This window comes from Cetorhinus maximus, chromosome 4 (assembly GCF_964194155.1).
Source record: "Cetorhinus maximus chromosome 4, sCetMax3.hap1.1, whole genome shotgun sequence".
In the NCBI taxonomy this organism is placed as follows: Eukaryota; Metazoa; Chordata; class Chondrichthyes; order Lamniformes; family Cetorhinidae; genus Cetorhinus; species Cetorhinus maximus.
The window spans coordinates 109,392,023-109,419,466 of NC_135882.1; the positions used below are offsets into that span (position 1 = coordinate 109,392,023).

The following is a 27,444-nucleotide window of genomic DNA, read 5'->3' on the forward strand; positions in this document are numbered from 1 at the left end:
CAAGTTGTTGTTTTAATAATGAACTGGAGATTAAAGGCAATCTAAGACCATTTTCAGGATTGTTACTTTTGAATTCCCCTTTCTATAAAATAAGACACATTCTTATGGCCTCAGTCACTGTCAGTCAGCAGTTTAGTGCAATTCTGAGTAGTTTTGCTTGGTTGACTCATTTCTACTGTGAACCATGTTGGGACTGCCAAAATTCAAATAGGGTTTTGATTCCCTCTGCTGAGGCCTTGAGTATGGACATGTTACTGACAAGAGTTGCGAACAGGAGGAACTCCAATGATCTATTACAAGTTATTGCTGTTGTTAACAGTTCTCAGCATATTCCCTTCTATCATGTTTGAATTCTTCCTAGAAATTGGAGGACAGTTGTTCCTTTTAGGCTACTTTCATGCTCCTCAAGAGCAGCAGTGGGTAAGATCTGGAGTAGGCCATTCAGTTGTCCACAGTTGATTCATAGTCATTCATAAACTCAAACGAGGTTATGAGCAGTGTTATATTTTCATAGTTGCTGCATGTCTTTTTCATACACAAAGGAGGACAATGAGGTGGGGTAGGTTAGGAAATGTATTTCCTTCCACCAATGAGACCTGGATTTTAATCTAGTTCATGCTGATAAAATTGTAATATCTTCTCTCACCCTTTTGGCTGTAAGGATGTGATATGGACTTGAGCGTTTTCAACTTGGTTTTTTGTAGTCGTGAGTCAGCTATACAAAACTACTCAGGTTGTCAGTGCATATAAAGAGAGGCCATTAGGATTATTAAGTCTCTCTTTTGAGGCTCAAGTTGAGACGTATCATTGGTGGAGAGTAGAGGGGCCTCTGATTTACTCTGGTCATAAAGAGATTAATTTGCCTGAATGCCAGGGGAGCAAGCACAGAAGTGCAACAAGGAAGAACATTGGGAACATTGTGCCCTTTTCTTCCCAAAATGCAGTTTTTCGTTCTTCTATTTTTCGTGAGCTGAAGTGCTTGTGGCCATTTCGTTCATGAACCTGATTCAAGCCATTAGTATATTTAAATGCATTTAAAACTACTCTTTGATATTTGTAATAAAAACAGAAAATGCCAGAAGTACAGGCTGGACATTACAACCTGTTTGAAATTGAGGCAAAAGCTGAATACTTCAGCTGCGGGATATCTGCAATAAAAACAGAAAATGCTGGAAATACTCAGCATGTCAGGCAGCATCTGTGGAGAGAGAAACAAAGTTAACATTTCAGACCGATGCCCTTTTACCATCCTTGATATTTGTGTTGGAATTACTCTATTTTTCTCCATGTGTCCACTTGAAATGGAAACAAAGGGAAATCCCATGGTTGCAGGAGTAGTTCACTGTACCTATTTAGTGATTTTGGTCGGGCATTGTTTCAATATGGCTGATCCAACAGAGGGCAGTAGTGAGGAGTGACTGAGAAGCATTCTGGGAGAAGTCAGCGTAGTCACCACAACTCAGAAGGGGATCGAGGAGAAGGACCCTTGCACTCAACAGGAGGAAGAGCACCCAAGAGAGGGCGGTAGTGAGAAGTGACTGAGAAGCATTCTGGTTCGTGGTTCGTTGGTTTCCAACAAGCACCAAGACGTAGCTTGGCTGGTGGTGAGAAAGGCCCTCCCCGTCAGATCCTTCCTACACGCCAGGAGTCTCACCCCCTCTGCACGTTGCCCTCGAGGTGGCTGTGGTGGGGAAGAGACCGTTGTTCACCTCCTTGTGGATTGTGCCTTTGCAAAGAAAGTCTGGAGAGAGATGCAGTGGTTGCTGTCGAGGTTCATCCCGAGCAGTTCTGTGACACAGGACTCTGTGCTCTACGGGCTGTTCCCAGGGACACACACCGAGACAAACATCGACTGCAGCTGGAGGATCATCAACTCGGTGAAAGAGGCGCTTTGGTCTGCCCGAAACTTGTTGGTCTTCCAGCACAAAGAGTTGTCCCCGACCGATTGTTGCGGACTGGCACAATCCAAAGTCCAGGACTACGTGCTGAGGGACGCACTAAAGCTTGGGGCAGCTGCCGCAAAGGCGCAATGGGGAAGGGTCGCTGTCTAAGACCTTTCTACCACAGCGCACCGAGAGACTGGGAACTGTTTAGAGCCCCTCGGGCTGTACAGATCAAAATGAAAGGCTGTAAATGACTGTAATATTGTTTGTACTGATGCACCTGGTGATACATTTTGTAAAAGTTAAACCTGGATTGTACCCTTGTAATGTTGTTTTTGAAATGGTTTGGAATGTGATTGAAGATATTTTATGAATAAAGTATATTTTTACAAAAAAAAAAAAAAAAAAAAAATTCTGGTTCGTGTCACTCCAACCACCAAGGCCCCCAGGGAGCTCAACGGGACAAAGGAGGACACAGAGAGAGACAAGGTGGAGAAAGAGATTGAGGCAACAGAGAGCCAACCAACAGCACTACCCCCTGAACCTCCCAGTCCTCAGGACAGCGAATCAATGGAGGAGGAGGCAGCAGTGGAAAAGCAGCAGGGGGAGTGGCGGACGGTGAAGAACAAGAACAAGAAAAGTAAGAGGGAGCGAAGAAGAAGCAAAGGCGTTTCCCAGAGAAGCGGCAAGAGGCGTCTCCCATCCGACACGGATGACAAGGGCAGCAGCTCTTCGGATGATGAAGTGCCAGGGCGGCACCGACAGAAGAGGCGGCAAAGCTCCAGGGCGTTGGAGGACGAGACACCCGAGCTCCAGAAAATTGGAGACAACAAGGAGACCAGCGCACCCCAACTTTGCCTGCAACCTGAGGAGGCCAGTGCACCACAGCCCCTGGAATCTGGGAGCAGTGAGGCAATCATCGCACCCCAGCTCCAGGAAGCCGGGAACAGCAACACCCCAGAGGGGGTGAGTTTTGGAGAAGCTTCTCCAGCAAAGGTCATCTCAAAACCCGCTCTCTACGTGAACCTCCAGATGCCACTGGAGCAGAACACGGCCAAGGAGATCTACCTCAGCCCATCCAAAGTGAAGGAATTTGAGCTCACTACGGGTATGAAGGAGCAGACTAAAGGTCTGGGACTCTCAGAGACAGTGGGTTTGGTAGGAGAATAAATGCTTTAAAATGGGTTTAAAGATTGTATCCATAAATGTGCGTAGCATTAAATCTACTACGCGATGTGTTGCGACCTTGGACTACCTAGCCAAGGTCAAAGCTGACCAGTTGTTTCTGCAGGAGTGTGCGATACCGCACCTCAGCTCCTACAGGCAATGGTCACGATGGTGGTCCCACGGGCCATCGATCTGGTCGGGCGGAAACGACTCTCGTTCCTCCGGCCTGGGTATTCTGCTGCGGGGAGGCAACTTCACCGTCTCCGAGGTCAAGGAGGTGGTGGGCGGGCGACTCCTCGTAGCAGACGTAATGTACAAGAACGCTCCACTCCGGTTAATCAACGTGTATGGCCCGGCACAAGGGGCTGAGCGGCTGGAGGTTTTTCAGCAGCTCCCACTGCTGCTGGCGACCTCCAGGCCGGTCATTCTGGGCGGTGACTTCAACTGCATCATCGATGCGGCTGGACGATCCGGCAGGGCCGGCAGCAGATTGGACGCTATGTCCAGATCCCTGATGGAAACAGTTAAGGATGCCAAGCTGCACGACGTCTTCAGCAACCCTGCAGACGGAGCGCAGCGTAGATACACCTGGTCGCGGCCAGACGGGTCCATTCGTTCCAGGATAGACTTCCTGTTTGTGTCCCGTGCATTCACAGTCAGATCCACCGAGGTCAAGCCGGTGTTCTTCTCTGACCACTGCCTCCTACTGGCGGACTGCCACTTGGAGAAGGACCTGAGGGTGGGCAGGGGGGCATGGAAGCTAAATGTGCAACTGCTGACCCCAGAGAACATTGAGGAGCTCAAGAGGGATTACAAAGGTTGGAGAACCGTGAAACCCCTCTTTGAGTCCCTGACACACTGGTGGGAAGCGATCAAGGGAAGCATCAAGAGGTTTTTCATCCGCAAAGGCACCCAGAAAGCTAGAAAGGAACAGAGGGAAATGTCCCGACTCCAGAAAAAGATGCAGAATCTGCTCCGGCTGCGGTCGATGGGGGTCGATGTCAAGGAGGAGCTCCAAGAGGTGAAGGGCCAGCAAGCCTCGCACTTTGCCTCGGAGGCCTCCAAGATCATCTTCCGTTCCAGAGTCCGCTCCGTGGAGCAGGATGAGACGTGCTCACGTTTCTTCTTCCAAAAGGTACACAGAGAGCGCTCTGTGATCAGCAGCCTGAAGGAAGAAGACGGCTCAGTAAAGTCATCACGGTCCGACATTCTGAGGATCAGCAAATCCTTTTATGCCGGATTGTATGACGTGAAGCCCACGGACAGCACGGCCTCCCAGTCCTTCCTGTCCTCTATCACGGAGGTCTTAGACGACAGTACGCGGGAGAGCCTGGACAAACCGCTAACTCCTGATGAACTGACTAAGGCCCTCGAGTCCTTCGAGAAGAGTAAAACCCCCGGAAGCGACGGCTTGCCGGCGGAGTTATATTCGGCTCTGTGGGACTTGATCGGCCCAGACCTGCTAGGAGTGTACGAGAGTATGCTCCTGGCCGGTAGTATGTCAGAATCCATGAGGAAAGGCATCATCACCCTCATCTACAAGCACAAGGGGGAAAGGGAGGAAATTAGAAATTGGCGACCCATTTCACTGTTGAATGTGGACTATAAGATTCTGTCCAAGGTCATCGCCAGTCGGGTCAAATCCGCTCTGGAATTGGTGATTCACCCTGACCAGACCTGCTCTGTGCCAGGCAGGAAGATCTCTGACAGCCTGGCGCTGCTCAGGGATACGATTGCCTATGTACAGGACAGGGGTGTGGATACCTGCCTCATCAGCTTGGATCAGGAGAAGGCCTTTGACAGAATATCGCACACCTACATGGGGGATGTGCTCTCCAAAATGGGCTTTGGGGAGGGAATTCGAAATTGGATCCAACTGCTCTACACTAACATCAGTAGCGCAGTCTCAATCAATGGGTGGGAAACAGATAGCTTTCCGATTAAATCTGGAGTCAGGCAGGGCTGTCCTCTCTCGCCTGTCCTCTTCGTGTGCTGCATAGAACCCTTTGCCGAGTCCATCAGGAAGGATCCGGGCATAAGAGGAGTGACGATCCCAGGCAGTGGAGGCACTCAGGTAAAAGCCTCCCTGTACATGGACGACGTCGCCGTCTTCTGCTCGGATCCGCTGTCGGTGCGCAGACTGATGCACATCTGCGACCAGTTCGAACTGGCCTCGGGAGCCAAGGTAAATCGTGGGAAGAGCGAGGCCATGTTCTTTGGGAACTGGGCTGACCGATCCTTTGTCCCCTTCACTGTCAGGGCTGACGGCCTGAAGGTGCTGGGGATATGGTTCGGAGGGACCGGGGCATGCGTTAGAAACTGGAAGGAGCGAGTGGCTATGGTGAAAAGGAAACTGGGCATGTGGGAGCGACGCTCCCTCTCCATTGCGGGAAAGAACCTGGTCATCAGGTGTGAGGTACTCTCGCTGTTGCTGTACGTGGCGCAGGTCTGGCCCATTCCAGACTCCTGCGCGACGGCGATCACTCGAGCCATCTTCCGCTTTATCTGGAGGTCGAAAATGGATCGTGTCCGCAGGGACGCGATGTACAAGCCTCTAGATAAAGGGGGAAAAAACGTGCCCAACATCGCCCTCATACTGATGGCCACCTTTGTGTGCGGCTGCATCAAGCGGGGCGTAGACCCTCAGTACGCAAACACCAAGTGTCACTACGTGCTGAGGTTCTACCTGTCCCCGGTGTTGCGAAGGATGGGTCTGGCCACGCTGCCGCGGAACGCTCCAAGTAGTTGGACCGTGCCGTACCACCTGTCCCTGGTGGAAAAATTTATGCAGAAAAACACCTTTGACCACAAGTCCATCAGGCAGTGGTCAGCACGTAACGTCCTAGAGGCCCTGAGGGAAAAGGAGAGGGTGGACCCTGTGGGATGGTTCCCCGAGCAGACTGTCAAAGTCATTTGGCAGAATGCCTCATCGCCAGAACTTTCCAACAAGCACCAAGACGTAGCTTGGCTGGTGGTGAGAAAGGCCCTCCCCGTCAGATCCTTCCTACACGCCAGGAGGCTCACCCCCTCTGCACGTTGCCCTCGAGGTGGCTGTGGTGGGGAAGAGACCGTTGTTCACCTCCTTGTGGATTGTGCCTTTGCAAAGAAAGTCTGGAGAGAGATGCAGTGGTTGCTGTCGAGGTTCATCCCGAGCAGTTCTGTGACACAGGACTCTGTGCTCTACGGGCTGTTCCCAGGGACACACACCGAGACAAACATCAACTGCAGCTGGAGGATCATCAACTCGGTGAAAGAGGCGCTTTGGTCTGCCCGAAACTTGTTGGTCTTCCAGCACAAAGAGTTGTCCCCGACCGATTGTTGCGGACTGGCACAATCCAAAGTCCAGGACTACGTGCTGAGGGACGCACTAAAGCTTGGGGCAGCTGCCGCAAAGGCGCAATGGGGAAGGGTCGCTGTCTAAGACCTTTCTACCACAGCGCACCGAGAGACTGGGAACTGTTTAGAGCCCCTCGGGCTGTACAGATCAAAATGAAAGGCTGTAAATGATTGTAATATTGTTTGTACTGATGCACCTGGTGATACATTTTGTAAAAGTTTAACCTGGATTGTACCCTTATAATGTTGTTATTGAAATGGTTTGGAATGTGATTGAAGATATTTTATGAATAAAGTATATTTTTACAAAAAAAAAAAAAAAAAATCTGTTCTCAAAGGCGCAATGGGGAAGTGTCGCTGTCTAAGACCTTTCTACCACAGCGCACCGAGAGACTGGGAACTGTTTAGAGCCCCTCGGGCTGTACAGATCAAAATGAAAGGCTGTAAATGATTGTAATATTGTTTGTACTGATGCACCTGGTGATACATTTTGTAAAAGTTTAACCTGGATTGTACCCTTGTAATGTTGTTTTTGAAATGGTTTTGAATGTGATTGAAGATTTTTTATGAATAAAGTATATTTTTACAAAAAAAAAAAAAAAAAATTCTGGAAGAAGTCCCTCCCTGTCAGATCCTTCCAATATGCCAGGAGTCTCACCCCCTCTGCACGTTGCCTTCGAGGTGGCTGTGGTGGGGAAGAGACCGTTGTTCACCTCCTTGTGGATTGTGCCTTTGCAAAGAAAGTCTGGAGAGAGATGCAGTGGTTGCTGTCGAGGTTCATCCCGAGCAGTTCTGTGACACAGGACTCTGTGCGCTACGGGCTGTTCCCAGGGACACACACCGAGACAAACATCAACTGCAGCTGGAGGATCATCAACTCGGTGAAAGAGGCACTTTGGTCTGCCCGAAACTTGTTGGTCTTCCAGCACAAAGAGTTGTCCCCGACCGATTGTTGCGGACTGGCACAATCCAAAGTCCAGGACTACGTGCTGAGGGACGCACTAAAGCTTGGGGCAGCTGCCGCAAAGGCGCAATGGGGAAGGGTCGCTGTCTAAGACCTTTCTACCACAGCGCACCGAGAGACTGGGAACTGTTTAGAGCCCCTCGGGCTGTACAGATCAAATCGAGGAGAAGGACCCTTGTACTCAACAGGAGGAACAGTATCCAACAGAGGGCGGTAGTAAGGAGTGACTGAGAAGCATTCTGGGAGAAGTCAGCGTAGTCACCACAACTCAGAAGGGGATCGAGGAGAAGGACCCTTGCACTCAACAGGAGGAAGAGCACCCAAGAGAGGGCGGTAGTGAGAAGTGACTGAGAAGCATTCTGGAAGAAGTCAACGCAGCCACCGCAACTCAGAAGGGGATCGAGGAGAAGGACCCTTGTACTCAACAGGAGGAACAGTATCCAACAGAGGGCGGTAGTGAGAAGTGACTGAGAAGCATTCTGGGAGAAGGCAGCACAGTCACCCGCACCTCAGAAGGGGATCGAGGAGAAGGACCTTGCACTCGACAGAAGGAAGAGCATCCAACAGAGGGTGGTAGTGAGAAGTGACTGAGAAGCATTCTGGGAGAAGTCAGTGCAGTCACCACAACTTAGAAGGGGATCGAAGAGAACCCACTGTCAAAGAACGGAATAGCCCCAAGCATTACATTGCTGTAGTGTTTCCATCCCTCCCTCCTCCTCAAACCAAAAAAAGAGAGTGGGAGAGGCAGTACCTTCAGGAGTGCGGCAGACCTACGAGGGACACTCTTCTGAAAGTGGATTTTTAAAAAAGCAGCTGATTGGTGAGTAAATCCTGGTGAGTTTTTTTTTCAATCTATTAAAGTAATTCATTGCTTAATACTGAGGTAGGAGCTTAAAAAAAAAGTATAGAGTAGTACTGTACAAGTATAATTAGTCAAGAAACAAGGTTCCTAGCTAACATAAATAAGGCCCCGAGCTAGCATATTTTTTAAGGGGGTGACTAGCTTAATCGAGAGGGACGTCATGGCAGGAGAACTCAGGCCCGTGATATGCTCCTCCTGCAGGATGTGGGAAATGATCCCTGGTGACCATGTGTGCGGAAGGTGTGTCCAAATGCAGCTTCTAGCTAACCGGATTTCAGAGCTGGAGCTGCGGGTGGACTCATTGTGGAGCATCTGCGATGCTGAGCAAGTCGTGGATAGCACGTTTAGCGAGGCGGTCACACCAAAGGTGAATATTACACAGGCAGAAAGGGAATGGGTGACCATCAGGAACCGTAAAAGACTCAGGAAGGTAGTGCAGGAGTTCCCTGTGGTCATCCCCCTCTGTAACAGATATACCGCTTTGGATACTGTTGGGGGGGGGAATGGCCTCTCAGGGGAAAGCAGCAATAGCCAAGTTCACGGCACCGTGGGTGGCTCTGCTGCTCAGAGGGGCGGGAGGAAAACAAGTGGCAGGGCTATAGTGATAGGGGATTCAATAGTTAGGAGCACAGACAGACGCTTCTGTGGCTGCAAACGTGAATCAACGTGTTGCCTCCCTGGTGCCAGGGTCTAGGTATCACGGAGCAGCTGCAGGACAATCTGGGGAGGGAAAGTAAACAGCCAGTGGTCGTGGTACACATTGGTACCAACGACATAGGTAAACTAAGGGATGAGGACCTGCAAGCTCAGTACAGGAAGTTAGGAGATAAATTAAAATGCAGGACCTCAAATATAGTAACCTCAGAATTACTCCCAGTTCCACATGCTAGCCAGAGCAGGAATAAGAGGATAGACCAAATGAACACGTGGCTGGAGAGATGATGTAGCCGGGAGGGATTCAGATTCTTGAGGCACTGGGACCGGTTCTGGGCAAGGTGGGACCTGTACAAACCGGACAGGCTGAACCCAGGCAGAGCTGGGACCAGTGTTCTTGCAGGGGCTTTTGCTAGTTCTGTTGGGGAGTATTTAAACTAGTGTGGCAGGGGATGATATCCCAGGAGTAGGATCAGAAAGGTCAGATTCAGATCAGAAAAATGGAGGCAGAACATTTGCTAGGGACATTGTGATAGACATAGAGTTACAGGAGAAGCAAAGTTTAAAAAGTGTCCAGCAAGGGAAATTGACAGGGTTAAACTGTTTATACGTCAATGCAAGGAGTATTACAAACAAGGTAGATGAGTTAAGGGCACAGGTAGACACATGGCAGCAGGATGTCATTGCTATAGCGGAGATCTGGCTAAAGGAGGGAGAAAACTGGCAGCTTAATATCCCTGGTTATAGAGTCTTCAGACACGATAGAGTAGGAGATAAAAAAGGAGGAGGGGTAGCACTAATGGTTAAAGAATCAATTCCAGCTGTGAGAAGGGATGATATACTAAATGGGTCAACAAACGAGGCTTTATGGATTGAGCTTAGAAATAAAAAAGGGGCAGTTGCACGACCGGGAGTAAAATACAGACCTCCAAATAGTGAAAGGGAGATAGAAGAACAAATATGTAGGCAAATTTCTGCTTGTAAGAACAAGAGGGCAATAATAGTAGGAGACTTCAACTATCCTAATATCAGCTGGGATTCAAACAATATAAGGAGCACTGAGGGAGAAAAATTCATGCAGTGTGTCCAGGAAAATTTTTTCAGCCAATTAGTGACAAACCCAATGAGAGGAGATAAAAACAAAAAACTGAGGATGCTGGAAATCCAAAACAAAAACAGAATTACCTGGAAAAACTCAGCAGGTCTGGCAGCATCGGCGGAGAAGAAAACAGTTGACGTTTCGAGTCCTCATGACCCTTCAACAGAACTGAGTAATATTAGGAGAGGGGTGAAAGATAAGCTGGTTTAAGGTGGAGAAGGGTGGGGGGGGAGAGAAGTTGGGGGGGGTGGTGGTAGGGACAAGCAAACAGTGATAGGAGCAGATAATCAAAAGATGTCACAGACAAAAGGAACAAAGAGGTGTTGAAGGTGGTGATATTATCTAAACGAATGTGCTAATTAAGAATGGATGGTAGGACACCCAAGGTACAGCTCTAGTGGGGGTGGGGTGGAAAGACTAACAGGGCATTAAAAGTATAGATTTAAAAATAATGAAAATAGGTGGGAAAAGAAAAATCTATATAAATTATTGGAAAAAACAAAAGGGAGGGGGAAGAAACGGAAAGGGGTTGGGGATGGAGGAGGGAGTTCAAGATCTAAAGTTGTTGAATTCAATATTCAGTCCGGAAGGCTGTAAAGTGCCTAGTCGGAAGATGAGGTGCTGTTCCTCCAGTTTGCGTTGGGCTTCACTGGAACAATGCAGCAAGCCAAGGACAGACATGTGAGCAAGAGAGCAGGGTGGAGTGTTAAAATGGCAAGCGACAGGGAGGTTTGGGTCTTTCTTGCGGACAGACCACAGGTGTTCTGCAAAGCGGTCGCCCAATTGCAGAGGAGACCGCATTGGGAGCAACGAATGCAGTAGACTAAGTTAGGGGAAATGCAAGTGAAATGCTGCTTCACTTGAAAGGAGTGTTTGGGCCCTTGGATGGTGAGGAGAGAGGAAGTGAAGGGGCAGGTGTTGCATCTTCTGCGTGGGCATGGGGAGGTGCCATAAGTGGGGGTTGAGGAGTCGGGGGTGATGGAGGAGTGGACCAGGGTGTCCCGGAGGGAACGATCCCTACGGAATGCCGCCAGGGGGGGTGAAAGGAAGATGTGTTTGGTGGTGGCATCATGCTGGAGATGGCGGAGGATGATCCTTTGAATGCGGAGGCTGGTGGGGTGATAAGTGAGGACAAGGGGGACCCTATCATGTTTCTGGGAGGGAGGAGAAGGCGTGAGGGCGGATGCGTGGGAGATGGGCCGGACACGGTTGAGGGCCCTGTCAACGACCGTGGGTGGAAAACCTCGGTTAAGGAAGAGGGAGGACATGTCAGAGGAACTGTTTTTGAAGGTAGCTTCATCAGAACAGATGTGACGGAGGCGAAGGAACTGAGAGAATGGGATGGAGTCCTTACAGGAAGCGGGGTGTGAGGAGCTGTAGTCGAGGTAGCTGTGGGAGTCGGTAGGCTTGTAATGGATATTGGTGGACAGTCTATCACCAGAAATTGAGACAGAGAGGTCAAGGAAGGGAAGGGAAGTGTCAGAGATAGACCATGTGAAAATGATGGAGGGGTGGAGATTGGAAGCTAAATTAATAAATTTTTCCAGGTCCAGATGAGAGCATGAAGCCGCACCGAAGTAATCATCAATGTACCGGAGAAAGAGTTGTGGGAGGGGGCCGGAGTAGGACTGGAACAAGGAATGTTCCACATACCCCATAAAGAGACAGGCATAGCTGGGGCCCATGCGGGTACCACACCTTTTATTTGGAGGAAGTGAGAGGAGTTAAAGGAGAAATTGTTCAGTGTGAGAACAAGTTCAGCCAGACGGAGGAGAGTAGTGGTGGATGAGGATTGTTCGGGCCTCTGTCCAAGGAAGAAGCTAAGGGTCCTCAGACCATCCTGGTGGGGGATGGAGGTATAGAGGGATTGGACGTCCATGGTGAAGAGGAAGCAGTTGGGGCCAGGGAACTGGAAATTGTTGATGTGACGTAAGGTGTCAGAGGAATCAAGGATGTAGGTGGGAAGGGAGAGGAGATGCAATTCTAGACCTAGTCTTGGGGAACGAAGAAGGACAAGTGGGTGAAGTAACAGTTGACGACTATATCGGGGACAGTGATCACAATTCAATTAGATTTAGCATTACCGTGGAAAAGGACAGAGATAAGGTAGGAGTAAAAATCTTGAACTGGGGGAAGGCAAATTTTGCAGAAATGAGAAGGGACTTGGCTGAGGTGGACTGGACAGCACTGCTGGAGGATAAAACAGTGGAAAACCAGTGGGAAACACTAAAAAGTGAGATCCTAATTGTACAAAGTAGATATGTCCCCTACAAAAATGAGAGTGGTACTGCCAAATCTAGACCCCCCTGATTGTCTAGAGGAATACAGAGGGAGTTCAAACAGAAAAAGAAAGCATACGATAGGCACAAAGAACTAAGCACTGCAGATAGCCTAGACGAATATAGGAAGCGCAGGGACAAAGTAAAAAAGGAAATAAGGAAATCAAAGAGAGGGCATGAAAAACGATTAGCAAGTAAAGTTAAAGATAACCCAAAGATGTTTTACCAATACATTAATGCTAAAAGGTTAGTTAAGGAAAAAGTGGGACCTATCAGAGATGAAGATGGAAACTTGTGTGTAGATGCAGAGGCTGTGGGAAGGGTTTTAAATGAATATTTTGTCTCCGTGTTTACAAAGGAAAGGGAGGATGTGGATATAGTAGTCCAGGAGGAACACTCAGATATTGGACGGTTTAGTCATAAAGAGGGAGGAAGTACTCGAAGGGTTGAAATCCTTGAAAGTTGATAAGTCACCAGGGCTAGATGGATTGTTTCTGAGTCTGCTGAAGGAAGTCAGGGAGGAGATAGCAGATGCTCTGAGGATGATTTTCCAATCTTCACCAGATATAGGGTAGGTACCGGAGGACTGGAGAAATGCAAACGTAGTTCCATTGTTTAAAAAGGGATCAAAGGAAATGCCAAACAATTATAGGCTAGTTAGTCTTACATCGGTGGTGAGCAAATTAGTAGAATCAATCCTGAGAGATAGGATTAGCTGTCATGTGGAAAGGCATGGACTAGTCAGGGATGGTCAGCATGGATTTGTTAAAGGAAGGTCTTGCCTCACAAATTTGATTGAATTCTTTGAGGAAGTGACAAGAAGGGCTGATGAAAGTAGTGCAGTGGATGTTGTGTACATGGATTTTAGCAAGACATTTGACAAGGTCCCACATGGCAGGTTGGTCAGGAAAGTAAAAGCCCATGGGATTCAGAGTAATGTGGCAAAGGTTGGCTTTGTAACAGGAAACCAAGGGTAATGGTCGATGGATGCCCTTGCGAATGGAAAGTTGTCTCAAGTGGTGTTCCACAGGGTTCGGTGTTGGGACCCTTGCTGTTTGTGTTATATATTAACAATTTGGACGTGAACGTGGGGGGAACGATTGGGAAATTTGCAGATGACACAAAGATTGGCCGAGTAGTGGATAGTGTAGAGGATAGCCATAATCTCCAAAACGATATAGATGGGTTGGTGGAGCGGGCGGTAAAGTGGCAGATGGATTTTAACATAGAGAAGTGTGAGGTCATACATTTAGGGAGGTCAAACAGTTACAGGGATTACACAATAAATGGGAATATACTAAAAGAGGTAGATGAAGTGAGAGATCTTGGCGTACAAGTACACAGGTCCCTGAAGGCAGCAGTTCAAGTAGACAAGGTTGTAAAGAAGGCACATGGAATGCTCTCCTTCATTGGCAGAGGTATAGAATATAAAAGTAAGGATATAATGTTGGAATTGTATAAAACACTGGTGAGGCCACAACTGGAGTATTGTGTGCAGTTCTGGTCACCACGTTACAGGAAGGGTGTAATAGCTCTGGAGGGAGTGCAGAGGAGGTTTACAAGAATGTTGCCAGGGTTAGAAAAGTGTAGCTACAAGGAGAGATTGGATAGGTTGGCGTTATTTTCCCTGGAACAAAGAAGGCTGAAAGGTGACTTGATTGAGGTGTACAAAATTACGAGGGGAATAGATAGAGTGGACAGGATAAAATTGTTTCCCTTGGTGGAGAATTCTAGAACCAGGGGGCATAGATTCAAGATAAGTGGCAGAAAGTGTAGGGGGAACATGAGGAAGAACTTATTTAGGCAGAGGTTAGTGGGTGTCTGGAATTCGCTGCCCAAGTTGGTGGTAGAGGCAGAAACTCTAAACTCTTTAAAAAAGTACCTGGATCTGCACCTTAAGTGCTGTAAGCTGCAGGGCTATGGGCCGGGTGCAGGAAGGTGGGATTAGTCAGGGCACCTGGGTGTCCTCGGGCGGCATGGACAAGATGGGCCAAATGGCCTCCTTCTGTGCTGTAACTTTTCTATGGTTTCTAATGCTTTATATTTTAAGATGGTGGTGCCCATTTGTCCTCAACCCTAAAGGTAATTTTGTTTGTAAAGCACCTCAGTTTCATTTGGGAGTTGGTATCCAACACTTAACCAGGGAGATCAGCAGATCCCAAAGCATTCTGCACACTTTGCCATATCTAATTGTCAATCATCTAGTAAAGTTGCCTCAGCTAAAGGTCTACAAGATAGAGATGTGTCATCTGCAGCAGGATCACCACTGCCCATTTGGAGTTGCCATAATTCCATTAACTCTATTTTACACATTCATATTTGTTTCATTGTCATCTTCCATTTTGCCTCTCATTGTTTTCCTCCCATTAACCCTGGAAATGCTGACTATGGGGGAGTTTTTGTGTCCTACCTCCTCCCCCAACAGGAGGCCATTTACCTTTAAGTGACCACTCCCTTTAATTCTGCGCAGCAGCCTTTTAAGTGGTCTACTCCTCATTCCACAGGTCTCTCTGCAGAAACACTTCCAATGCAAGGTTCAGTGCATGGATGAGCATATTAAAAATATTGAAGGCTTTTGCACTTGCCTTCAACAATAACTGAAAAAATTGCACCTACCGTCACGTTTTGGTTAGCTATGGAGTAAAACTTACACTTCAGCCAAATAATATGTCAAGATCTCTGAGAATATTTGATATTGTAATATGTATCTGATCCTAATTGGTTGGTTAAAATTTTTAAAGGCAAGCTCTACCTTTTCAGTTAATGAACTGTTCTTATGTGTTCCCTGTTTGGCATTAAAGATAATTGTAAAATCCCTGTATGTTTTCATGATTTATTAAATTATATGTGTGAGGATTAGTTTCTAAGGGCCCAATGTACTGTAGTGTATCAGGAAGAAATAGTCTTGGAGCTTTGGATTGATCAGTGGTAATCTTGCAGCAACTCATTTTCCTCCCTGACCTATTCATTGACAACCTTGTTTTCTTTGTGCACAGGTGAGTGAAAGCCTCAATATGATTTCTGCCTCTCAGTACGTCTGTGCTCCAGATAGTGAAAGCACAATGCTGGCTGCTCCTGCCCAGTTCCTCCTGGAAAAGTTTCTGCAACATGCTAGTCACAAACTCTTTCCTAAAGCTTTACGCAACAGTAAGAACCCTGTGTTAGCCATTGATTGCTACATGAACCTGGGTCCTGAGGTGAGCCTTTGCCTAAGTCGATCACTGCAATGAACTAAAGTGTTAAGCATGCACTATTCCTGAGAAGCACGCTTCACCACTCTGTAAAGTACTAGTAATATTTAATGTGGTTCTTTTTGCAATACCTGCTTCAAATGACACTTCAACAAGAAAGAATGAACATTATGATAAAAGTGTGTTCTGAGTGAAATATTAAAACTTTTTTTTAATGTACGTTTTTGGAGATGCAGCTTTTGACCAAGAAAAGACAAAAAAGGAGACACTTGATAATTACTCAGTCTGATCATCATATTCATAAATTCTTCAGCATTAACATTAAGAAATTAACGCCTGGAGATTGCAGATTTAATCATTAAAATTAATACCAGTCTATTAAATTAACAGCAGAATTAATTAATTTAACCAACCTGTAATGGGTAGCTGTCAGGTTTCTTCTGTCCTTCTTTTGGAATCTATCATTTAATATCTTGCTCACATAATTATCTTTTATTAATATACATTTTTCAGACTGTACTCCAGTTTCTACTCAGTGTAGCTGTCCTCCAGGGTTCTTCTCACTGGAGCTATATGCCAGTTTCTACTCTGTAGCTGTACTGCAGTCTCGACTCAGTCTGACTGTACAGCAGTCTCTACTCAGTGTAGCTGTACTCCAATTTCCTATCATTGTAGCTGAAGTCCAGTTTCTACTCAGTATAGCTGTACCCCACCTTCTCAGTGTAGCAGCTGTACTCCAGTTCCTTCTCAGTGTAGCTGTACTCCAGTTCCTTCTCAGTGTAGCTGTACTCCAGCTTCTTCTCAGTGTTGCTTTTTCCAGTTTCTTCTCACTGTGGCTATACTCCAGTTTCTTCTCACTGTAGCTATACTCCAGTTTCTACTCAGCGTAGCTGTACTCCAGTTTCTACTCATAATAGCTGTACTCCAGTTTCTACTCAGTGTAGCTGTACTCCAGTCTCTACTCAGTGTAACTGTACTCCAGTCTCTACTCAGTGTAACCGTACTCCGGTTTCTACTCAGTGTAACTGTACTCTGGTTTCAACTCTGTAGCTATACTCCAGTCTCTTCACAGTGTAGTTGTACTCCAATTTCTACTCAGTGTACCAGTTGTACTCCAGTTTCTTCTCAGTGTAGCTGTACCCCAGTTTCTTCTCAGTGTAGCTGTACTCCAGTTTCTTCTCAGTGTAGTTGTACTCCAGTTTCTACTTAGTGTAGCTGTACTCCAGTCTCCACTCAGTGTTGCTGTACTCCGGCTTCTTCTCAGTGTAGCTGTACTCTGACTTCTCAGTGTAGCTGTACTCCGGCTTCTTCTCAGTGTAGCTGTACTCCGGCTTCTTCTCAGTGTAGCTGTACTCCGGCTTCTTCTCAGTGTAGCTGTACTCCGGCTTCTTCTCAGTGTAGCTGTACTCCGGCTTCTTCTCAGTGTAGCTGTACTCCGGCTTCTTCTCAGTGTAGCTGTACTCCGGCTTCTTCTCAGTGTAGCTGTACTCCGGCTTCTTCTCAGTGTAGCTGTACTCCGGCTTCTTCTCAGTGTAGCTGTACTCCGGCTTCTTCTCAGTGTAGCTGTACTCCGGCTTCTACTAGTGTAGCTGTACTCCGGCTTCTTCTCAGTGTAGCTGTACTCCGGCTTCTTCACAGTGTAGCTGTACTCCGGCTTCTTCACAGTGTAGCTGTACTCCGGCTTCTACTCAGTGTAGCTGTACTCCGGCTTCTTCTCAGTGTAGCTGTACTCCAGCTTCTTCTCAGTGTAGCTGTACTCCAGTCACCGCTCAGTGCAGCTGTACTCCAGTCTCCGCTCAGTGCAGCTGTACTCCAGTCTCCGCTCAGTGCAGCTGTACTCCAGTCTCCGCTCAGTGTAGCTGCACTCCAGTCTCTACTCAGTGTCGCTGTACTCCAGTCTCCGCTCAGTGTAGCTGTACTCCAGTCTCCGCTCAGTGTAGCTGTACTCCAGTCTCCGCTCAGTGCAGCTGTACTCCAGTCTCCGCTCAGTGCAGCCGTACTCCAGTCTCCGCTCAGTGCAGCTGTACTCCAGTCTCCGCTCAGTGCAGCTGTACTCCAGTCTCCGCTCAGTGTAGCTGCACTCCAGTCTCTACTCAGTGTCGCTGTACTCCAGTCTCCGCTCAGTGTAGCTGTACTCCGGTTTCTACTTAGTGTAGCTGTGCTCCGGTTTCACCTCACCTCAATATTTACCCTCCACTCTCTCCCACTATTGCAATGTTGCCACAAATTTCTTCATTAAATCTCAGTTTTACAGCAGGATGTTAAGTATTTATGAACACTTTAAATTGAAAAATATGGTGGAAAGGCTGCTCAAGTTAATAGTCTGGCTTAAACCAAGCACTGGGGTTTATTTCTAGAGGAATAGAATTGACAAGTAGAGAAGTGTAAAGGTATATCGGAACTTGGTTAGACCACCCTTGGAGTATTGTGGTCAATTCTAGTTGCCACATTATAAAAGATTTATACAGGGGATGGAAAGGATGCAAAAAATTTTTTACAAGGATGATAACAGAACTGAGAGCTTATCCCTTTCAGGGAAGGATGAGCAACCTGGATCTCTTTTCTCTTGAAAAGAAAAAGCTGAGGGGTGACATATTAGGGGTCTTTAAACGTTATGAAAGTTTTTGATAGAGTGGACACCTGCTTAGCGGGTAGGACTGTTTCTGAGTCCTAATTCCGACATGTTGGGCTTTGGAATTTTGACTGGGACATATGAACATAAATACGAGCAATGAGCAGTAGTAGGCCATTCGGCTCCTCGAGCCTGTTCTGCCATGTAATGAGATCATGGCTGATCTGATAGTAATCACAAATCTGCATCCCACCTGCAGCCAATAACCTTTCACCCCCTTGTTAATCAAGAATCTACTCACCTCTGCCTTAAAAATATTCAAAGACTCTACTTCCACCGCCTTTTCAGGAAGAGGATTCCAAAGGCTCACGACCCTCTGAGAGAAAAAGTTTCTTCTCATCTCTGTTTTAAATGGGCGACCCCTTATTTTTAAATAGTGACCCCTAGTTCTAGATTCTCCCACAAGAGGTAACATCCTCTCCACATCCACCCTGTCAGGACCCCTCAGGATCTTATATGTTTCAATCAAGCCACTCCTTACTCTTCTAAATTTCAGTGGATACTGGCCTAGCCTGTCCAATCTTTCATCATAAGACAACCTGCCCATCCCAGGTATTTGTCTGGTAAACTTGGTCTGAACTGCTTCCAACACATTTACATCCTGCCTTAAACAAGGTGACCAACACTGTGCACAGTACTCCAGATGTGGTCTTAATTGACAGGTTCCCTGTCCAATTAAGGGTGGCAGCTGGGTTCTTGAAGCTAGAGGGCAAATCAGAGGCCTTTCAGCTTGAAAGAAGCAGCTAGTTGCAATAAAGGGTAAGTAACTGAAGGTGCCTTCTCACTAACTTTTTAAACAAGTTAATTTAAAGAAATGGAGAAAGCAGCCAGGCCACCACTGCGGGGTAGTTTTAGGGGGGAAATCCCTCTACAGGGTGGCCTTTGGCTGCACTCACACCCAGGCAGGCAGGGTCTGCTTGGAGCACTGGCATCCCAGTCTGCCACGGGGTGCCCTCCTCCAGACAGTTGAACTGCTCTCTCTAAACTGGAGGCTGACTGAAAAATCCCAGTTGGCCTCTGTTGACTGCCTTTAACAAGGCTCTTAATGCACATAGTTGGCTGCACTGCCAAAATGGGAACGGTGTCAGGAAAGCAGCACACTGGCCAGCACCAGTGTTTTTGGGCCCTGTCCTCTGTCATTCCTGACCTCAGCAGGGCTTTAGAATCCTGTCCAGAGAGGGAGTGTTTTCACTTGTGGGGAAGAGCAAAACTAGAAGCCATCAAGATAAAATAGCCACCAAGAAATCCAATGGGGAATTTAGAAGAATTTTTTTGCCCAGGGTGTGATGAGAATGTGGAATTCCCTATCACAGGAGTTAGAGTAGTATTGATGCTTTAAAGGGGAGGTTAGATAAGCATATGAGAGAGAAAGGAATAGAAAGTTTTGCTGATAGAGTTAAATGAGGAAGGATGAAAGGAGGCTCAAGTGGAGTAGAAAACACTCATGGATTGGTTGGGCCAAATAGCCTGGTTCTGTGCTGTAAATTCTGTGTAATTGTATGTAATAAGCAAGAACCAGATATTCCTTAAACATTTCATCTAATAGGTGTGTGTTTAACTTTTTGCTCTTTCCCATTCTTAGATTTCCGTGTGTTATGTAAGTTCACGACCTCACTCAGTTAACATAAAATTCGAAGAGGTGTTGTTCAGTGGACTTCTCCTCTACCTCTGTGACTCATTCGTTGTCGCTGACTTTCTCAAAAAATTCCTCTTTCTTAAAGGTAACGGAGTTCTTGTTTGGACATTATTGCTGAATTAGCTTAGAGGAATGCCAGGGAACTTGATTGTTTGATATTTAAGTTTGTTTGCTTCTAGTTGATAAGATTCTCTATTTGTCACCCAGAATGTTCAGAGGCAACGCTGTGTGGCAAACTTAGGTCACCCCTTACCAGATAGTGCCCCAATGAAATTGACCATGTTCACAGATAAATCTAACCCATCCATGATGTCTGGAGGGCAAAGTAACAATTATATGGCCAGGAAGTTACATCCAAATAATGATGCCATGATGAAGTGGTCACTTACTGAACAGAACATTTTGAAGGTAGAAAGCTTTCTGGTGATTTCTGGCAGTGCTTTCTAGGTGTTGCCCTCTTCCTCCCTGAGAGGTATCATTTGATTTTTGCTCCATGGTCTACCTCTTCAAGCTGCAACAAGTTAGCTGCTCTCTGTTGACCTTTTACCCATTTCTTGCTGCCACTGTACAGTGTGTCACTTCACTTCAGCTGCTGCTGCTACAAGTATACAATCAACCAACAGGATGATGTCAGTTGCTTTTTCCTTTCCCCTAAAGCTTGAAAATACTATGGTTGGAAAGTTCTTCAAATGACAGATAGATTGCAATTCCTGATAGCAATAGGCCTCTAGCTCTTGTTATGAAGTGGGCAAACAACATCTCAATTTTGGGGTGAATTTACATAAGTTAGAAGATGAGCTTTGAAAGTCTGAATTTTGGTGAGATCATAAATTAATATTACTTACATTTGCAATTAAAGGTGCCACACTCTGCGTGATTTGTCAAGACCGAAGTTCATTACGTCAGACTATTGTACGCCTGGAGTTGGAAGATGAATGGCAGTTCCGGCTGCGTGATGAGTTCCAGACAGCCAGCAGCAGTGATGATAAGCCACTTTATTTTCTTACTGGACGGCATATTTAAACTCACTTCAGATGGCAAGAAACAATAAACAAGGGTGATGGGTGGCACTAATAACAGTATGATAAAGCACAATTTATAATTCCACAAGAAGGGTAAGGTGGCACAGTTGTGTAGAAAAAAAACATTGAAATTTGTCGGTAGTCTGACAACAGTCACTTTAACAAACAATTATATGAGAACAGAAACATAGCCTTCAGAGATAAGAGAGGGCTACGTTCTGAGGTCGGTTTCTTCAGTAACTCCAGAAGAGAGTTTATTGTGCGATTTGTGAGGAAAATGGCTTTCCATACAACTTGGTACGTCAACCTATTCAACATGGCAGAAAAAGGCAGCATGAGCTGCAGAATGTGTATTTTTCCATCATGGGTTTAACCATTACTACTTACTTTAAAACGTGTCGAAAGTAGGCTTGGATCAAAGAAGAGTGAACTACTGTCAATAGAAATACTTCACTTGAAAGAAACGGAACCAAAGCAGTGGTGGGAAAGCAATTGAAGATTGTATGTTGAAGATTCTCCACCGTCACTATTCTGACTGTATGTATCTACAGTTAAGCTCAGGGGTTTACATATAGGTGACAATGGAGAGGGATTATCTGTAATCATGCTAACTATTCTCTTATTTTTTTGTTTTTGTAGCATATGGTTTCATACTTATTTGATGTAATACTTCACCCTTAAGTATTTTTTTTAGAAAGCTCACATTTCTTCTGAACATTTTAATCTAAACCTATTACTAGAGAAATTGCAAGATTTCATTATCTGATGCTTTGTGGGAGTGTTGCTGTAAATTTTAATGGCATCTTGTCTAGAAACATTTTCTGACACAAGTAGGCCTTTGTTAATTTGTGATTTCATTTAATAGAATTGTCTTTGCTCTCTCCTGTATGTCCTCCACAAGAGTACTTTTCTATATATTGCACAGGTGCTTTTGTTTTTGCTTTTGTTTACACTTCCACCATTTGTTTCATTGGCTCTTAATTTCATGCAAGTAGCTATCCATAATGCATTGAATTATAGCTTTTGGTATGCTGAATGTGCAGCCTTGACACTCAGAAAATCTACACCTATTTTAAATGTTAAAATGGTAAAAGCTAAATTCTGTTAAGAGGATGGAGGCAATGTGATTTTCAGTTTCCTTTTTGTACAACACATATATGAAAAGAGTAAATGTGCACTAGTATCACACATCTTATGGTTCCCTGCTGTGTTGCCTGTAATGTGTCATTTTAAATATTTTCTTTGTTTTAAGAGATGTTCTGTAGGTATATAAATGAATGTACACATTGGTTTAGTTGTAATTTATCTTAATTATCACTGTGCAACACTATTACTTGTTGACTAATTTTAGACACCTACAGCAGTCTTAAGTCTTGCAAGAGACCTTATATAATTCATATAAGAGATGCAGTGATAATGTCAACAGCAGCTAAAAGACAAGAGAAAGGACAATTGTATGAAAATTTTAAATGAGTGATCCCCATAAATTTGATAATCTATGCTTGTACTGAGGATCATAAAATCATAACTTTTGGCCAGGTCTGAATATCTAATACTACAAACAAAAATATTAGAATAAAAGCATTCCAATCTTAGATATGGAGAGAGAAAAATTCAACACATTTTTATGTTACAGTTGGAAAGTGTCAGTACAATGTTAAATTCAGATCACACAGGCACAGCTCTGCCAGCAACAATATGTATGTGCTCTGATAGCAAAGGGTTGGAAATTCCAGATAAAAAAATGCTGATTGTTATTAGTGAGGTAACCTTTAAAGCAAACCCTATTACTGTAAATATTTCCAATTACAAATGAACATTTATCTTTTATTTTACAATGTAGTTCTCTCTCCCCCTGCACTGTACACAATTTCTTGTCTGAATTTTCACAACAATAATTATAGAACTTTTTAAACTTTTATATTCACCCAGTGTTATGTGAGCTTTGTACAAAAGTTATCTGCCTTAGGGGTTTATGGATTTTAAAGATATCCCATGATATTGGTGTTGGGAGATGGATTATGGCAACAGAAAGGGTAAGTCTTATTGTCACAGATCTCAGGTAGCTTTGTATTACATGAATGTATTGCTGAAGTTCAAATTCCACTGACAGGACATAGTGCTACATTTTGCTTACTATGGCTGAGACTAGAAGTAGCTAAATAAATTATAGACCTCTCCATCTGAGTATTTCGTTTATATGTACATTTGTAACAGGTATTGTTTGGATCATGTCTTGTCCTTTTTAATCTAACCTACAGTTATTGTGAAATCAATATATTTTGCTGTGATTGGCAATCTGCCGTAGCATAGCATCCAGTCTTGTCACTGAACTTTGTGCATTTTAAGGTTGAATGTATGCTGTGTTAGTTAGAACACCATTGTAAATTCACTTTTAAATTTGTAGTGCATAATATAAATTCTTCTGCATTTGTTGTACTCTACATACCATGAAACAAGTTAGACAGGCCAATTGGAAAAATAAGTGGAAACTCAAGTTTCAGGCTGGAGTGATAACTTTCTGTTCTAGTTCTGTTCTGTAAGGTTGTTCTTACACAGGCTGCTGCTGTTCATCTCTTGGTGGATAATTTCTTGGTGTACTATGTGTAGCAAATGTGAAACATATTCTTTATAAAATACATTTATGATTTTGCTACATATAGCACACAAGAAGTTTTTCTTCCCCAACTATTGGAATGTACAGCTTTCATCCATGTGATCTGCATTGGAAGATTTAAGTTGAGCAGGATTTTTTCCTTTTTCAGTTTGATCTAACTCTTGACCTTGATTGCATACCAGGCTTCAAATAATGCGTTAGTTCCATAAAGCCATCCTGTGCCATAAACTGCAGCTGCTCCGATTTGAAATTCTAGCAAAGAGTGAAGCACCAGAGATAGCAATGTCTCTTTGCAATTATCAAGCCTGCATTGGCAATATTCAGCTGGAGAAGAAACATCTAGGCAAGGATAAGCAGAGTTAGTCAGAGCATAACTTTGCCCTTTTATAATTTATCCTTCACAAAATCTCCCTTGAAGAATAAAATGAAGACAAGGCAGGCTATCATGCTGTCAGCTTGAAACCTACTGCATCTCTAAAGCATACAATTTTGGGCCACTGGTAAATTTTGATAGTATCTTAAGATAGTGTTCAGCATTGACACGTCGATGAACGGATGTAATTTAATGTACTGTATCCTGAAATTAAAACAGAAAATGATGTAAAACCACAACAGGTCAGGTTAATATCTCAAAAAAGTAAATTCACATTTCAGGTGCGACTCTTCATGTTCTATATCTTGACATGACAACAGCCAGTGCATCTGATCTTGGCACATGGTGTTTGAAATTCTAAGCCACCCCTTAATGCCCTCTGTTCCTAGGCACTCAATCCATTTGTAGAACAGGAATAAAGGATGGGCACACACTTTCAGAAAAGAATTCCCTGTAGGAACATATGAATTTAAGAGCTGGAGTAGGCCAGTCAGCCTATCGAGCCTGCTCCAGCGTTCGTTAAGATCATGGTTGATCTGATTGTGATCTCAACTCCACTTTCCTGCCTGCTTCCAACTCTGGTCTCTTTTCAAATTGTTTTTAAGCCACACATGGCCACGTATTAAAAACTGCAGCACCAATCTTCTCATCTCTACTTTGTGATGAGTTGTCTTCTCCAAACACTGTTGAAGATTTGGTAGCTAATGGTGTGCTTCTCAGAGCTTCTGATGTTTGAAGATCAAGAATCAGATTCTATAACTTCTAACTTTGGTTCCTAATGCAGGGGATGTGATCTTTTAGTGGTGTTATTACCCAAGTGGAATTCATCTTGAATATAAGCATTCAGGGATTAGGATGAAATACATTGATTTACCACTGCATGTCTTGTATGGTAAGATTTCATGGAGTTCTGGATATTCAAAGTAGTTAGAAATTCAATTTATTGATAAATTGTAGTTAACCACTCATAAATTGATCAATTGGATTGATAAATTGATTCTGCCCAGTATGGGTCATGTATCTCATTCCCAACCCAGGAAAGTATCTAGACATTGAGATTCTGTTGGCCTGAGACTTTGTATCCTGCATGTTTCACTACTGATCAGATTTATCAGACCACATTGGCCTAGCAACAAGAGAAGGAACTAGAGGACGTTGTCCATCCATGCATAACAATACCTTTAACAAAGCTCTATGGCAGCTGAGGCATGCAGAATTGATATATAGGTCTCCCAAAATATCAATCCATTCCTTACATCTTGCCAATAACCACATTTTGTAGGTGCCTAATGACTCAAAACTTCAATCGTGAATTTGGCATTTCAGGAGACTATCTTCAGCAAATTGAAGGTAATGGGGCAGATAATGTCCAAAAAGCGCTCCAGCCTCCAAGGCATGGGGTTGGGGTTCGGAAACAGTTTTTCATGGAACATGGATGTTTGAGTTTTGACAGCATTTTAGCACCTTTGTTAATCCATCTATTTCAAATTAATGCTGGTGATAAATAAAGCTGGTTAGAAAAGCTGGAAGTGTCAACAGCTCTTATGCCATGTCAGGCAACAGCTTCACCCTTTGGCCATCAGGGGAGCCATAGAAGTGTCTTTAAAGGGTTTTAAATATCTAGTACTGATTGCAATGATCCCCATTACAAGGAATTTCCATCTCCAGGGCCCCTTGTACACCTTGTCTTTGTGTCATTTGCCAGCTCCCAGGCTTTTGGACACAAGTAGGTTCACTGGATATCACCAATAGCAGAATTAGAGTTCACTGAAGCTAAGAATATATCCAATGACGAGTTTTTAGCCAAATTCTGATATAGTAATTAAATTACAAAGTCCACTTCAAGGCACCCCTTGGTTAGAGGTAGACTACGTTGCACTTCCATGAAATACTTCAACAGCAGGAGAGCTATAGGTTTTCTTCTTACTAATCTTATAGTTTTCACACTCATCGTTGTTATCCTACATACGAACATATGAATTAGGAGCAGAAGTAGGCCACTTGGCCCCTCGAGCCTGCTCCGCCATTCAATAAGATCATGGCTGATCTGATTGTAACCTCAACTCCACATTCCTGCCCACCCACGGTCACCTTTCACCCCCATGCTTATCAAGAACGTATCTACCTATGCCTTAAAAATATTCAAAGACTTTGCTTCCACTGCCTTTTGAGGAAGAGAGTTCCAAAGACTCATGACCTTCAGAGAAAAAATTTCTTCTCAACTCTGTTTTAAATGGGTGACCCTTATTTTTAAATAGTGACCCCCTAGTTCTAGATTCTCCCACAAGTGGTAACATCCTCTCCACAGCCAACCTGTCAAGACCCCTCAGGATCTCATAAGTTTCAAACAAGTCACCTCTTACTCTTCTAAACTCCAGCAGATACAAGCCTAGCCTGTCCAACCTTTCCTTATAAGGCAACCTGCCCATTCCGGGTATTAGTTTAGTAAACCTTCCCTGATCTGCTTCCAATGCATGTACTGGCTTTGAGGCTCCTTACCAAACCTCTTTAGCTATACTTCCCCACATACTCTGATTTAAACAAATAGATTTGGCAGAAACATCACCGTTGACAATATCCTGACAGGGATGCATTTCCAGGTTCTGCTTCCCCTCTCTTTCCTACTTTCTTTTTAATGCTCAAACACCATTACATCTTGACACCATATTTCAAAATGTGGCTTAATCATTGGCCCTGTCTCCCATGCAGCCTACAATGCCCTTCTTCCAATATGTGTCTTGAGTAATAAGCACATTGCAGATTCTAGCATGCCAGTATATTGAAGTAGACTTTAAATGCAAAAGCACATCTTTTTTATGGCTATAAAACTGTTGCTTTCATATCTAACAGTTAGTGAAATAAGTATGTGAAGTCATATAATTGCAAAAATAAAGTAAAAGCTAAAGATGTCCACTTGAATTCTCTTATATAGTGTGGTAAGGAAAAGTCCCACTCCAGCCTGAATGTTCCTTTAAGGTTTTCCCATTAATTTCCCAGTTGATTTGGATAGTTTACTCGATGGTCTGTGTAGGATACCTTCATTCAAAAAATAATGAGTACTACACCTGAAAGTGAGTAATCTCTTTTTTGTTGCATGTAAACAGTAGTTGATTCAAAACTAGTATTAGATTAGCTGTAGAATATGAACAACTTAACTGTGAAGCTTAAATTATGCAATGGCTTTTTGAAACTCCATAGGATGTTTTATCTAATTGCTGCTTTATCATTATGTTAATTCCGAATTTAATTACTTTTTGGATCCCTAAATATGGTAAATTTTGTTTTGCCAACCAGACCTACCTCAACTTTCAACATTTGTACAATGTTTGTGTTAAATTGTCTTACTGCAATCGTGGTTCCATTTTGTTTTGAATGTGTTAGTTTATTTTGAATGTATTAAATTGACATTTAAACTGAAATATTGGTTGAAATGATTTCTTTACAGAAAAAATGTTTTTATTTTTGATGTGTAGCTAATCTTCCATTGTTTCTAAGAGATGTGAAAGTGAATTGAACTTTTACACAAGTGAAATTAGTATTCATTATTCAAAACAATACTATTAATATATTAGCCAATTAGAAAAGCAATCAAAAGCCAATCAAAACAACTTTTGGCATTTATATTACACAAATGGAATAGAATATAGAGCACAGAAACAGGCCATTCATCCCACCTAGTCCATGCCAGCATATATGCTCCACTCAAGCCCCTCGCTTTCTTCCTCATCT

The 27,444-nt window shown here is 44.4% G+C and overlaps 1 protein-coding gene across 2 annotated transcripts in view; it reads left to right on the plus strand.

Moving 5' to 3' along the window:
- Positions 1 to 27,128, plus strand: part of greb1l (GREB1 like retinoic acid receptor coactivator) — a 410,899-nt gene extending 383,771 nt beyond the window's left edge. For both annotated transcript variants that reach the window (XM_078540619.1, XM_078540620.1), the window contains exons 31-33: positions 15,241 to 15,441; positions 19,650 to 19,788; positions 20,563 to 27,128. In XM_078540619.1, the coding sequence (XP_078396745.1) occupies positions 15,241 to 15,441; positions 19,650 to 19,788; positions 20,563 to 20,726 (504 nt within the window). In that variant the 3' untranslated portion in view covers positions 20,727 to 27,128. The remainder of the gene's footprint in view (positions 1 to 15,240; positions 15,442 to 19,649; positions 19,789 to 20,562) is intronic.
- Positions 27,129 to 27,444: the final 316 nt, after the last annotated feature.